Here is a 14,887-nt window from a genome sequence, read left to right as displayed (position 1 = left end):
AAAAGTAAGAGTGTTGAACTGTATTCACCGGCGTCCTATTCTTCTGCGTTTCCTCCAGCCTGAGGCGTATTCATTTCACTTCCGGTGTGAAAGGCCTTTACATTTGCCAAAAATGTTTAAGTCATTAAAAAACAAGCAAGCCCAGCCCAGGTGAGAAAATCAGCGCAAATGTAACACATCACTTTACATAAAAAGTAACGAAGTAACGCAATTAGCCACTTTTTTAATGAGTAGGCTAATGGAATATTATAAACATTACTTTTAAAAGTAACTTTTGTGCATTTCAATTTTTTTTTTTTTTGCAACTTCTGCCATTGTCCGTGATGATCACTGAGATGCACATTTAGACAAGACTAAAACCACAGAGAAGCTCTGGTAATACTCTACCCCGCTCTCCATGTTACACTGGTCCCGTCCGGATACGGCTGAAGTGTTACACTGAGAACAATGATGCCATTTCTGGTCTGACATATTGACTGTCTGCATTTGAGGAAGCACTTTTCCGAACTCCTCCACAGTCTTCATCAGATCTTCACAACATTTGGCTCAATTAATTTTCAGACCATGCAGGGCAAAAGTTATCACGTCGTTCTCAAGGACTGCATCAACACATTTAATAAAAAAGATTTCATAAAGAGGTTACTCTTATAATCATTACCTGACAATGTCATTTTAATTTGGTGACAGCGCCACATATTGGGCTAACATTTCATTACTTTCTATATATATATATATATAACATTTTGCCCACATTTATCACTGGAATGCTATTTTTGATGCTTTTTTTTTTGCTCTTTGGGGATGCTTTAGTTCCCTTCTTTTTGTTCTTCCTGGTAAAGCATCCCTGGGTTCTGTACTAGAAATAAAGTATGTAATGTGTAAAGGAAGGTGGTTCACACACAGGCTGTGACGGCGATGGCGATGGGCTCTTTCGGCAGGATGACGCTGGCAGTGGTGTAGTGGGCATTGCAGGTGAAGTCTTCTCTGCTGTCATTGACTATTAAGTTGGCAAAGTACAGGTTTCCGTCCAGACTTATGGTCACCCGCTCACTCAGAGGAATGTGGGTTAATTCTGACAAACATAAAGAGAGGAAACGGATTCGTTCAATCAGTGGAAGTGTTACGCAGGGTCATTTAGTTAAGCAGAATTAGACTCGCCGGGAAACTTACGCTTGTCCATCCAGTGTATTTTGGGAGCGACAGAGCTCCTGGGAGGGTTACAGTAGAGGACTGTGCTTGCTCCCTCCTCAAACAGTCTTCGCTCCTGCTTCTTCTCTCTGGCCAAGGTTGGGATGGCTGTGAAAAAGAAATAACACTTTAATGTGTCTATGTATGCAATGTTCAGTGTTCAGTTGATTCAACTCACTATTGATCCAAAGAGTCCTGTCATATTTATGTCATCAAAAAGATGGAGGTATGACCTCACAGTCGGCCGGGCCAGCTCAGCCTTCACGGACGGACACTTGACCGGTTTGGTCAGATCAGTGTGTCACTCCTGTCGGTGTTGGACAACTCTCGCTTTCAATTGACCATGTTGAGTCTGCGTCTTTGAATGTATGGGAAAGTGACTGTAATATGATGACTGTTGTGTTGATCGGCATCTGTGTGACTTGGCCTTAACATTGTCTCTTACTCACATACAATACAGTACAGTGTATAGCAAATCATCCCCTTGGAATTATAAGGTTCTATCTGACATTTTTGTCAAAATTGAGTAATTCACATATTCTTATTCTGTGACAACTTATTTACATTATGTGATGTTGTTTTTTAAGTTGTTTAGAAAATAAAAAGGTTCTTTCTACACAGTCGAATGGAATGCAAAAACTTTAAAGCTCAATATCTCAAAACCAGTCAAAATGCAGATAGAACCTTGTAATTCCAAGGTAGTGAAATCTCAACTGCTTGATTGCTTGTTTCATCACAAAATTAAGCAGTTAAATTGATCGCTCAGCTCTAATCTACTAAATGCAACAATAAGGCATGAATCTGTAATGTCTATGGTCTTTTCTAGCAGGAAAATCTATATATATAGAATATATGCCTTACAAAGCTTAAATCTGTATTTAGATTTCAGAATAATCTAAATAGAGACATTTGTCATATAAATGTTGAGGTGTCTCGTTCATTAGCTGATCTGATATTCACTACCGTAATGAAAATGAATGTAACTTTTAATAAGTTCCCAGAAAATCAGGACTTTAAACAAATAACCATTTACATGTTTAGGACTTTTGCATTGTAAGAATGTACTGGGAGATTTAAGATATAAAAACGTAGACTCGTAAGGTAATGTTTTCTTAGTTCTCATTGCAGATGATCTGGAATGTGTGGGAGTACCAATGTGATGGCAGGGTGGCTTCACTTTTTATGCCGTCATGAGCAATCCAACCATTTATACCGATATCAAGTGTAGTGTTAGTTCTGGCAGGTCACGTCAGTCAAGCATCAGCTGACCCGCATCTACCTATAGGAATACGGCGCCTATCACAGCGTCCCTATATAAGGTCCATTAGGTATTTTTCATCCCTATATATGGTCCATTTGGTATTATTCATCCCTATATAAGGTCCACTAGGTATTATTCATCCCTATATATGGTCCATTAGATATTTTTCATCCCTATATATGGTCCATTTGGTATTATTCATCCCTATATATGGTCCATTTGGTATTATTCATCCCTATATAAGGTCCACTAGGTATTATTCAGCAGCTTCATCATGTTGATCAGGAGATAATTCCCCTCCTCGATCCCCAGCTCGTCCACAGTCAGGACTCATTTATCTCCAAATATGTTGACATCAAATTATTGAACATTAATGATATTTGCAATACATTTATGCTGGTCCTGTTCGGTTTACCCTGAGGGAGTTATCTCTTATCCATGCTAGGCTGCATGTATGGACAGGGAGTTCTTGCCCAGAACAGACCCATACCAATGCCTATCCAAACTGTATGCTTGTTCTCAATCATCTTTGACAATAGTGGTCCTGACAGAACGTGATCGTCACAGTTCAGTCCAACACTCAAGCAGGGATTGCTTGTCTGGACATTGTTCAGTATTTGTCCACACACACAGTAGGTTTGAATCAGTGGATCACACATGCCAATCCATTCTGAGCTATGCTGTTGACTTGTTTACATGTTGAGTCTTAGTATGTATAGCATGTTTGCTGTTATATTATATTGTTATATAGTTTGTTGTGCTTGCTTTTGTTTATGTAATTGATGTTCTTCAAACACCCAGATCAGTGACTGGGAAATGAGGGTACAGAAATGTTGGATATAATGCACAGTAAAGCATACCGCAGAGATCGTGACACATATTAAGAGCACTAAGTTATTCCCAACACTGAGCCAGTGCTGAGGACAGACTCACACTCTGTGATCAGATGCACCAGGTCTGAGACGGCCGTTCCCAGCTCGTTCGCCACATAGCAGCGGTACGAGCCCTGATACGACTTCAACTCGTCATCCGGACCCGCGGTCAGGTTTCCAGACTCCAGCAGAACCTCCCCAAACTGCTTTCCGTCTTTGACCCAGCGGAAACTGTCCGTGGGAGACAACAACAGAAAAAATATATAGCTATATACAGTGCTGGTCAAAAGTTTACTTGCAAAATCTACTGTTTCCATATAGTCACATGTCAAAATACTAGCTGAATTTAAACATATGACCTCGTTCAAGTGTTTACTTATGCTTGATTCAGAATTTGAATGCATTCACTCCATCTATTCATCAGTGACTGTATGATTTTTAGATCCATCATTTCACAACATGGATTACTCAAACACAACTATTACCAAAGCTAACCACAACTGGGCATACATTGATGACAGAAAGATTATGACTAGAGAGATGTTAGAAATGGACACAAATCCCCAATAATGATTCAAAGTGAAGATCAACTTTACTTATGATATTCTGATCTGATCAATTTCATCAATTCAAAAGCAGTATTTGCAGAGACTTTAAAGCGGTGTCTTGGTAATCCACAGCACTGCACATTTTGCATTCATCTGACACACCATTTCAGTTCTGCTAATGATCTGATGAGAAAGTGCTGATGAAGCAGTGGTTTAGATGTTTCTTAGCCAGTTTACGCTCACCTGGGCGTCGGCTTTCCAGTCGCCTCACAGGCCAGAGAGACGTCATCCAAAGAGAAAGCGGTGTGAGACTTGGGCTGAGTCGTGATGGTTGGAGCTTCTTTGACTGGAGGAGTCAGTGTTGTAACAGAAAGCATATCAATGTTTTGAGTAAAGCTTTAGTTCACACCAGATGGGTGTTGGAGCAACTGTTACTTCTGACAATAAATGCTCCTGAAATATTGTACAACTGGTATTTTCTCATTGTGTCCATTGTTTCTATAACACCTACAAACTTTTGAATAAAAAATGGTGATCACTTGTTTGTCAGTTTGATTACACAAAATAACATATTGTCTCATAGCACAGGACAAATCATTGCAGAAGTAAAGACTCCGCAGTAAGAGGCACTTCTACACAGAGACAGAAATAAAGGCATTGAGAGGAAGTCGATGTACTTACGGTTGCTATACGTGTCTAAAAGAGCCACAGAAGGAAGCAGGGGTTGAGGAGAGAGAGAGCAAGAAAAGGGTTAGTGAGAGTCATGCACAAGCACTCAGACACGTTTCCATTACAGATTTGCGCAAAACTTTTGCGATTTTTTCTAAATGTCGACAAAAAACGATTGCGAAATGATGCCGTTTCCATTAACCGATGTGATTTATTCACACAGTTTAGAGTTACAGGGACAGTGCACATTACTAAACATGTATGTAAATGTGCCAGTTTAGCCAACTTGGCTAGTTTTCAACTGTAGTCCCTGGGCAGCTGTGATGTCAGATAAAATACATTAAAACAATCAACAATACTTATACATACATTAAATCACATTTCATAAAAATACATAAAGTACATTAAAACAAGGCAAAGCACGCTTCAGGTGATTTGAATAACTACAAAGTATGGGCACACTTGATTGTCCTTTAACCATGATTTTAAGTTTTAAGATTGTCCCAGGTCATTCAATGATGAGTTTTTAGGCAGTAACGCTGGTGATAGGCATTTGGCTTCCTATCAAGCACCTTAGAAGCTTGATGGAGCACAGGTTTAAGTGTTGTACAGGCGCTTGTGCCCGGCTAGACACACAGTATAACAGATATGGCATGATCATGGCATTCAAATATATTGTAGCTGCCTTTGTAGTTAGACAATTTCCGATATGACGGAAATTGGACAAGTTTAATTTTACTATATTTATAACTTTTTAAATTTGTTTTTTAAATGTTAGATTAGAATCAATTGTTATACCTAGATATTTTAAATCAGATACCATTGACAACTGTTTCCCTGCAATATAAATATTGGGTGCGGAATTATCTGTTGACCTCTTCGTAATAAACATACAAGCGGTTTTCTTTATATTTAAATGAAGACAGGAATTATTAAGCCATTGACATCGGACATCACTGCCGTGAGCTTAAGTACTGCTTGCTGCTTGGTCGGTGCATGTACATAAATGACAGTATCGTCTGCAGTGGGAAGATCATTTAAGTATAGGTTAAACAACAGGGGCCCTAAAATTGATCCCTGAGGTACACCAATATCACAACTGATGGCCGATGACACCTCATCATTTATCCTGACCCTTTGTTCTCTGTCGTCCAGATAGGAATGCACACATTTAATAACATTGGGGGCGACATTGAACCGTGAGAGCTTTTTGAGTAGGACACCATGATCCACAGTGTCAAAAGCTTTCTTTATGTCTAAGAATATGGCCCCAACAACTCCTCCTTTATCTAAATTAGATTTCACATTTTCCAGGAAAAAGCAGTTTGCAGTGTCTATAGAATGATTAGATCTAAAACCAAACTGCATAGGACGCAATCTGAAAGGGCTGTTGTTGAGGTGGCTAGTAAGTTGTTCTACTACATATCTTTCAATTACCTTTGACACGATAGGTACTATGCTAATTGGCCTATAGTTATAGACCTATGATGTATCGCCTGTTTTGTGGATTGGTGTTATTATAGCTGTCTTCCATGTGTAATGAGATTAGGTGATTGACAGCCGGATTTGCCTATCAGCATTCAGTATCCGTAATATAAGGGCTGATTTGTTGTTGGCCGTGGTGCGTCACGTACGACTTTCCCCTTTGTGCCTGTGTTTACGGTGGTTACAGTGTCGTTTTGTTCGGGTGTCAGTGTGTTTTCGGCGCTGCTTTAGTGGGTGTAGTGACTGGTTGCCTCTCAGGTATGGTTTCCTGTACCCCATTGTTATCGCGGGGCTGATTAATAGACCTGTGCCTGTATATTTTCTATTGGGGGTGATACCTTGACGGGTTCTCCCTCTCGTTCACTCTCTGTTCCTGCCGTTGTATCTATATTATATCGGTTTTGCTTGCTGCTGTCTTCCGCTTTGCGCTACGGACGTTTTGCTCATTCCTGCATACTGTCGTGTAGACGCCGCAAAGGGGACTGTTCGTCTGGTTCCGACTGTGTGTAGTGGCTGCTTTTGGTTTGAGTATCAGCATGGAGAATACGACGATCTCATCTTATTGAGGGAAAATAATTGTTTCATTTGGTTTCTTTTCTTTTGATTAGTTTGTTTTCTTGTTTATACTTTTGTGGGAGTAAAGTTTGTTTTGGCTTGTTTGATTTTTCTTTCGCAGAAAGACACAGAAATACTGTCTATTTTTTTGTTATTTTTCCTTTATTAACGCAACTTGATTTGCTTCCTGTTTACATCTGACTTCAAGTTGCTTTGTAATTTCTCTTGAATTTATTTTGATTCCTTTAATGTTTTTCTGTGTTTCATGTGATATTGATACCTTTTTTTGTTTGGAGTTGCTTCATCAGTTATTATCATTTGTTTATATTGTATGTGGAGCTAATTGTGTTTACTTGTGAATTTGTTATAGTTTATTTATTATTTTTGTTTGTCTGCAGGAGCTGGGGGTCCCACGGGTGAACGGATCTTCCTTCTGGTGGTGGGTCTTATTTGCGTGCTGTGTACCACTTCAAGTGTGTGGTAGTGTGTGATCTGAGTGCACGTTGGTGTATGTGCGTGAAAGTGTGCTCTTGTACAACCAGACTTCATTTTGTTCCTGCCGATGGGAGCCTCAGCCCTGCTGATATTTACTTTATTTTGTTTTCATATTTAAAGTTGATTTTGTCATTGCCCACATTTATTCTTTTTGCAATTTTGCTTTCCTCCATTTAAAGTGGGGTCTCATGCTGTTCTTCTGACATTTTAGTATCTATTTTTAAAACATTCTTGCATTAATAAACATTTTGTATGTTTTATACTTCAACCACGTCTCCTGCTTACTTCTATGAGGGAACCGAACCTGTGTGTGCTTAATGTACTCCATTTTGGGGTTTTGAGCTTTGTTCCCTAGAGTTAAATTCTAGGGTGGCGTAGTCGGATTTCTTTACTGGTAAAAGGTTGGCTTCATAATTGTACCGCTCCACCACACATGCTTTTGGATTAATTCCTTCATTGATGGATCTATTAATAATATGTGTTAATGGACTAGATAAACACTCATTAAACACGTTCAGGAACATTGTGTCGAGTCCATACACATCTTTAGCTTTGGAATTCTTTAGGGAACTTATTATCATTCTCACTTTAGCTTCGGAAATTTCCTGGATCTCAAATACAGGTTTATTGTAAATTACAGGCATCGTAGTTAGTGGATTGATGGATAGGTTATGTGTCAGTGTCAATACTGATCAAAGTATGAATTTAAAGTTTCTACTATTTGAGCTTCGTCCTGTGTAATACTATTATTAACACAGATTTCCAGGCGCTGTTCATTACCATTATGATGTTTTCCTGTCAACCTCTTTATGTTCTTCCAAATCAGTTTGGTATTTCACTAATGAATGACATTAAGAAAATTTTTTGCTTTTGCTTTCCTAATCTCTTTTGTTACCTTATTTCGTAGTCCTACAAACTTTAGTCTATCAGTCACTAGTTTTGATTTTAGGGCCGCTTTCAATGCCGAATCTCATTCTCTCATCAGTTTGTGTATACCACTATACTTAACCATGGGAACGCATTTTTTTCCTGCAGTCAGGTTTAGTTTTAAATTATTCATAGTACGTTAGATTGTGGAGACAAAAATCTGACAGTCAGAGTCAACATCAGAGTAAGACAATATATTACACCATTCAATTTCTTTTATTGCATTTTCAAAGTAATTTTCTTGTCCCTTGGGTATTCTGAGCTGACTAGGCTTTTTTACACCACAATTAAAACGCCTTTTTGACAATTTCCTAACTCCAAGTGTTAAATTAAATTATGATATTTCAAAGCAGCTTTACAGCGATAATAGAAATTAGCGTAAGAGTGAAGTTGCGAAGATCGTTAGTCATTAACTTAGGGACCACTAACACGACACTGTTCCAACAGAAAACCCTTAACGCGCTCCGGCCGCCCATCCGCACAACAGTGCCAGTGTCTCGAGAACGCACTCCCTGAGATAGGTTTGAAGGTGCAAACGATTATCCGTTTTTTCTGCGCAAACCTCAAAAACGCAAACCCGCGAAAACACAGACGCCGCGCACATTCGCATCACGCGTCCGGTCGATAGGTATGCGCGTTTGAATATATATGTGCGCAGGCGTGTAGTCCTTCACAAATCAACCCTCAACAAACTACTTGTTAGGCCTTAAAAATGTATAATTCAGAAATTTTTGACGCGTCTGCGTAGCCACGCGAAACGGAGTTATCCTGATAACGTTTTGTCTGCATAGAGGTAAAGGGAAGGAGGCCTTCACTGGGAGAGGCTAGTTGGCACTTCAGCACTGCGTTGTCATCGGGTCCAGCCCAAGGTCCTTCATCAGATCTGGATCCGGCGGACAGCGGTAAACCTCAGGATAAACAGAGACACTAAAATTAGCGTAGACGCCATTCATATGATGTAGCGAGTACATCAGGATTTACGGGAAGTGTTCCCAGTTCCGGCTGACCTAATCTATGCAGCCTAACATTGAGTTATAGAAGTCTATAATGTGTTGTGTATGCTAGGTCAAAGAGATGTGTCTTAAATCTAGCTTTGAACTGACAGAGTGTGTCTGCTTCCCGGACAATGTTAGGAAGACTGTTCCAGAGTTTTGGTGCTAAATAGGAAAAGGATCTACCGCCAGCAGTCGATTTTGATATTCTAGGTATTATTAACTGGCCGGAATTTTGAGATCGCAGTAGACGTGAAGGACTATAATGCGTTAAGAGCTCGCTCAAGTACTGCGGAGATAAACCATTTAGTGCTTTGTAAGTAATCAGCAATATTTTAAAATGTATACGATGTTTAATAGGCAGCCAATGCAGTGTTGACAGAACGGGGCTAATATGGTCAAACTATTATTAATAAATATTAGAATATTAATAAACAAACAAACTTTGAATATGATTTTTGGGCAAAAGTCAAAGTCCTAGTATACTTGTGAGCGGCACATATGAGGAGTTTCTGGGTGGTTCTTCCTAATTTCTGCTTCGAGGTCTTGATTGTGGCGTTTCTTTGAGGTGTAGAATCCTGTATTCCTGTAATTCTTTTGTCTTTTATGAATTTAATAAAGAACTCTGTCTCATATTATGTCCAAACACACAGCGTCATCTACGTCAGGTGACCTGTAAATGCGCAAAAACTGTTTCCATTGCAGTTTTGCTAAATATTTCTTTTCCGAATTGCCTGAAAAACCACCTCATGCGAGCGTAACAACTTTTTTTGCAATAAATGGGAGTTTTTGCAAAATTGACGTGTTTCCATTGGGCGTATTTTCAATTCGCATTTTCAAATTGCGCAATTTAAAGGGTAATGGAAACGCGGCTACTGAGGCATTTCTATCGATGTGAGATAGCTTCCTACAGAGAAACCGATTTATGTCAAATCAAAAGCTTAAATGATTCAGTCCATGTGTCTGAGGCTACTCCGTTCAGCTTACACACATTTAAGACGGAAGGGATCAGGCATTTTTGATCTCATTAGACAGAATGAGTTCAGCTGAACATAAGATAAACCATGGAAATAACTGGACAAATTTTTATCATGATTCGTTGCGACTTTTTGGCAGCTCACCACAATTGGTGGAAACATTTCTCTTATAAATAATAAAAAGGAGGGAGTACAAAACGAGTTGTTTTGGTAGCTTTGTTTCAAGAAAAGTGGTTTCTGGTACTGTTATTTTATGGTTAGACACCTGTATTTTATTAGTTTTCCGCCATAATGAGGTTATCTGTTGTAACTATGTCTTTGTATTTAAGTTGTCAAGTTTCACTGTTTCTTCATTTGGCGTTTGTATGTTGTAATCCCGCTGCCTGAGTAAGAGCACATGTGTCATTATTTGTGGATTTTCCTTTTGGATTTAGTTTGTGGTTTTACCCTTTGTGGTTTTATCTTTTTTTTAATATCTGCCTGCCTTTTTGTGCTTGCTATTTTACATTTACATGTTTGTATTTCTTTATTTTGTAAACTGCCAGTTGTGCCTGTAACTTCTGAACAGGGCTAAACTCTTCAGTGCTATTTCTGTCTTCTGGGTTCACTGGCATCCTGTGGCGCATACCTCCTTTTAATGAGGAAGTTTTGAGCTCTGACACTTACTATTATTATTTAACATATTATCAGAATTTTGACATTTGTATTCCCTTTCGAGGGAACTTGGGTCCAATAATGGTCCTGTGGGGAATGAAATACCCACTGACAAGTGGCGCCATACTGACAAGTGCCTGCCCTGGTGTGAGACTGTTTAGGCAGGACTGTTAGGACTGTTAACTCAGGACGAAAGCACCCGAGATCCCACAGGTCCAGGCTGAAAAACCTTAACATTGTGTGTGGGGACGACAAACAGGCTGCATTACAAACATCTTAGAGGGAGACTCCTGACAACAAGGCTTTTGAAGATAGCATACTTTTAGTGAAATGAGCTCTCACTAGCAGAGGAGGGGGCATACCGTGCACCTCGAAACCATGGAAATAGCTTCCATCATTGAGCAGTCCTACAGACATACGTCTCAAGAGCCCTAACAGGGCAAGTAAATGTGGCTTCTCCTGGTCTGCCGAAACATGTGGATGAAAGGCACCACAAAGAAAACAAATCCAATTGGTCTCCCCAAAATCCCTCGCTCAACGGTGAGTGGGAGGCAGGAATGGCCTCCACGTAAACCGAAGAGTGGATGGGGAAGGCCCGTCAGAAAGCTATCCTGAAGGAACTCTAGCACTGCAGTCACCGGGCAGTTAACTATGTCCAACTGATGTTCTCTGCACCATAAAGTGAAGAGCTTCCACTTTAAGCTATATTGTTTCCTTGTGGAGGGAGTTCTAGTCAAGTCAAGTCATCTTCATTTACATAGCTCTTTTAACAATGTAGATTGTTTCAAAGCTGCTTTACAGAGATAAACGTATAATTTAAGGTAACAGATTGTTTTAGCTTTATAGCGGTTCTTGAATAATGTTACTTTCAGCTAAAGTTAGTTTTGATTGATTCACTTCCGTCGAAAGGACCATTAGTTATTAAATTAGAGACCGCTAAGACGACACCGTTCTCTCTACACAGACTTTACACATGAACCTGTGAGAAACGCTGGTGCTCACGTGCGCATCAAGAAATAATTATATAGTTATGTGCATTTGAATATATGTGCGCATGTTTGTAATTCCCTACAAACCAAGCCTTAACAAACTACTTGTCTGGCCTATACATTTGATACAAAATATTATTTTATTTGATCACTACGGGGTAGATACGCAAATTTTCCACAATGCTTTATCTTTAGAGTGGTAAAGGGATCCTCCATAGGGAGAGGCTAGTTGGCACTTATGATGGTTCTAGAGCTTAGGATGGTCTCAATAACTCCGGTTGAAAGACCATTATTCTGGAGCTAATCTACCTCAGGGGCCAGACCCATCGTTTCCACACACATGCCGACCCGAACGGGGCTACAAGGAGTAGGTTGATTCTGTCCTGGCAAACTCTCTCTAGAACTGCTCGGAGCAGAGAGATCAGGGGAAATCGTGCAGATGTAGTCTCAGCCATGACTACACATGGCATCCAGTCCCAGAGGACTTGGATGTGTGAGGGAGAACCAGAGCGGGCAGTAGGTCATCTCTTGCAAGTCCTCTAAATTAACTCCACCATATTGTGTTGGAGTCACCGTTCCCTGGGCCTCAGCCCCTGCCCCTGTGACAAGGGTACGAAGACATCTGCGAGTAACCTTGATCACCCTGGTCCTGAGCCACCACTGCAGGTATATTATGTACAGCAGGCCAAAAGGTATTACAGTGCTGGGATCCCTTGTAACTGCTGCAAGGATAGACTCAATACGAGCTGGAGACAGCTGTGCCCGCATCGAAGTTGAGTCTTAAACTACTCCTAGAAAGGTTGTTCTATGAAATGGTGAAAGCATTCTCTTCCTGGAGTTGAGTCTAGAACCCAAGGACTTTATGCGGTCGACTCGAACCACCCTTTCCTGAGCTAATATCAGCCAGTCCATGCCCTCGAGTCTGAGAAGAGCCAGAGCTGCATCCTTGCACCTTGCAGGAGGGGATAAAGCTAGGCCAAACAGAAAAACCCGACTGAGCCTGGTTTCTCCCAAGGTTTTTTTCTTCATTCCTTGGAAGGTTCCTTGCCACTGTCGCCTTTTTCACCTTTTTCTGCCTTTGTCTCCATTGGTTTTGGCTTGCTTAGTTGGGGACATTTAATTGGATACAACAATATTATTGATTTGCCTGCATTGACACTATTATATGAGAACTGAACTGAGCTGGACGATGACATCGCTGTTTTCTCCAGAGGGGCTATATATATAAATGAACTAAATTACTAACTTTTTACAACAAAAATGAAACATCACTGAACTTACTTAAGCTGGACTGTGACGCTATTTTCTTCTGGAAACAAATTGTGTTGCATTATTTTCCAGTTATCTCTGTAAAGCTGCTTTGAAACACTCTGTATTGTAAAAAGCGCTATATAAATAAATGTGACTTGATAAGTAAACATGGTCTGAATGAAAGGCTGAATATTCATATTATAATAGTCTTAATGTACAAATAAAGAACCATTTGTTGCAAACACATATAGTTCATTTGTATGCGGTCAGAGGAACAAAAACAAAAAGGGAATCTTGCGTCTGCTCAAAATCATCCCCTATCTTCCCAGTGGTAAATACGATTTGAGAGGGCGTTCATGTTCAATTTCCAAGCAGACTTGGTGGATTTTCATAGATGATCCCAACTCTAGCTCTTCAGTTCTGCTCCGCATTTCACTTTATATGCCAAACTGTCAGCTTTTGACAGATATTAGAAAAAGCAGTATCCTCACAACTGTGTTCCTTTCTAGAAAGAAATGATATCTGCGAGGATTTTCAGTCCGGATATAGACCGTACCATAGTACCGAGACAGCTCTCGTTAAAGTCACAAATGATTTGCTCTTATCATCCGATCGTGGTTGTATCTCTCTATTAGTAATATCTTAGTGCTGCATTTGACACCATTGACCACAACATCCTTTTAAATAACATTATGTTGGCATTAGTGGAATTGCACTAGCATGGTTTAAATCATACTTATCTGACCGTTATCAGTTTGTAGCAGTAAATGAAGAGATGTCTTATCGATCACAAGGTCAGTATGGCGTACCACAAGGCTCAGTACTAGGACCGCTGCTGTTCACTCTGTATATGCTACCATTAGGAGATATCATTAGGAAACATGGAATTAGCTTTCACTGTTATGCCGACGATACTCAGCTGTATATTTCTTCAAAACCTAACGAAACCTACCAATTCACAAAATTAACGGAATGCATAGCTGATATAACAAATTGGATGACTAGCAACAAAATAAGTTATATAGAATAAATGGTATGCATATTTGGCGTGCTGTCCAAGGAGAGGGCTCCCCCCGTATTGCTGGTTTAGGAAGTAACCAGGCGAGTGTGAGGAGACGGGGTGGTGGAGGGATGCTGAAAAACTGTCGAGGAACGTTGGTGAGTCAAATGAGTGTGTATATAGGTCTCGACTCTTGCTGATTGGATAGAAATGTTGATTACTGATTGTTGACAGCTGGTTGGAATGATGTGATAATTGGATCAATTATTTGAACGTGCTCCTCCCGATCTTTGTTAATAAAACATCATTTAAAGACACATCTCTTCGGCCTAGCATACACATAACACATTATAGACTTATATAACTCAATGTTAGGCTGCATAGATTAGGTCAGCCGGAACTGGGAACACTTCCCGTAAATCCTGATGTACTCGCTACATTATAAGAAGAATGGCATCTACGCTAATTTTAGTGTCTTTGTTTATCCCGAGGTTTTCCCGCAGCCTGCCGGATCCAGGCCGTATCCAGATCTGACGAAGGACCTTCGCCTGGACCCGATGCCAACGCAGTGCTGAAGTGCCAACTAGCCTCTCCCTATGGAGGATCCCTTTACCACTCTACAGATAAAGCATTGTGGGGGAATTTGCGTATCTAACCCGTAGTGATAAAATAAAATAAAATTCTGTATCAAATGTATAGGCAGGACAAGTAGTTTGTTAAGGCTTGGTTTGTAGGGAATTACAAACATGCGCACATATATTCAAATGCACATAACTATAGAATTAATTCTTGATGCGCACGTGAGCGCCATCAGTGTTTCTCACAGGTTCACGTTTAAAGTCTGTGTAGAGAACGGTGTCGTCTTAGCGAATTAGAATGACGAATATAGACTATTGTTAGCTGTTGATATAGACAGTTAACTTCTACACGCGGGCGCGAGTGCACATGCTAGTTTGCATCGGCTGTAGTCTGCTTTGTGTCTAAGAGCAGCGTTTGGTCCAGACACAGCTGGTTTTGTCAACGC

At 40.1% G+C, this 14,887-nt stretch overlaps 1 protein-coding gene across 1 annotated transcript in view; it reads right to left on the bottom strand.

The window, feature by feature from the left end:
* l1camb (L1 cell adhesion molecule, paralog b) overlaps positions 1 to 14,887 on the bottom strand; it is a 77,078-nt gene that overhangs the window by 51,056 nt on the left and 11,135 nt on the right. Inside the window, 5 exon segments of the mRNA XM_079588793.1 lie at positions 902 to 1,072; positions 1,171 to 1,296; positions 3,383 to 3,552; positions 4,113 to 4,215; positions 4,551 to 4,565. Of these exon segments, the coding sequence (XP_079444919.1) occupies positions 902 to 1,072; positions 1,171 to 1,296; positions 3,383 to 3,552; positions 4,113 to 4,215; positions 4,551 to 4,565 (585 nt within the window).

The sequence above is a fragment of the Phoxinus phoxinus genome (assembly GCF_949152265.1).
Source record: "Phoxinus phoxinus genome assembly, chromosome: 18".
In the NCBI taxonomy this organism is placed as follows: domain Eukaryota; kingdom Metazoa; phylum Chordata; class Actinopteri; order Cypriniformes; family Leuciscidae; genus Phoxinus; species Phoxinus phoxinus.
The sequence above is the reverse complement of the archived record's forward strand: the minus strand, read 5'-3'. Positions and strand labels throughout refer to the sequence as shown.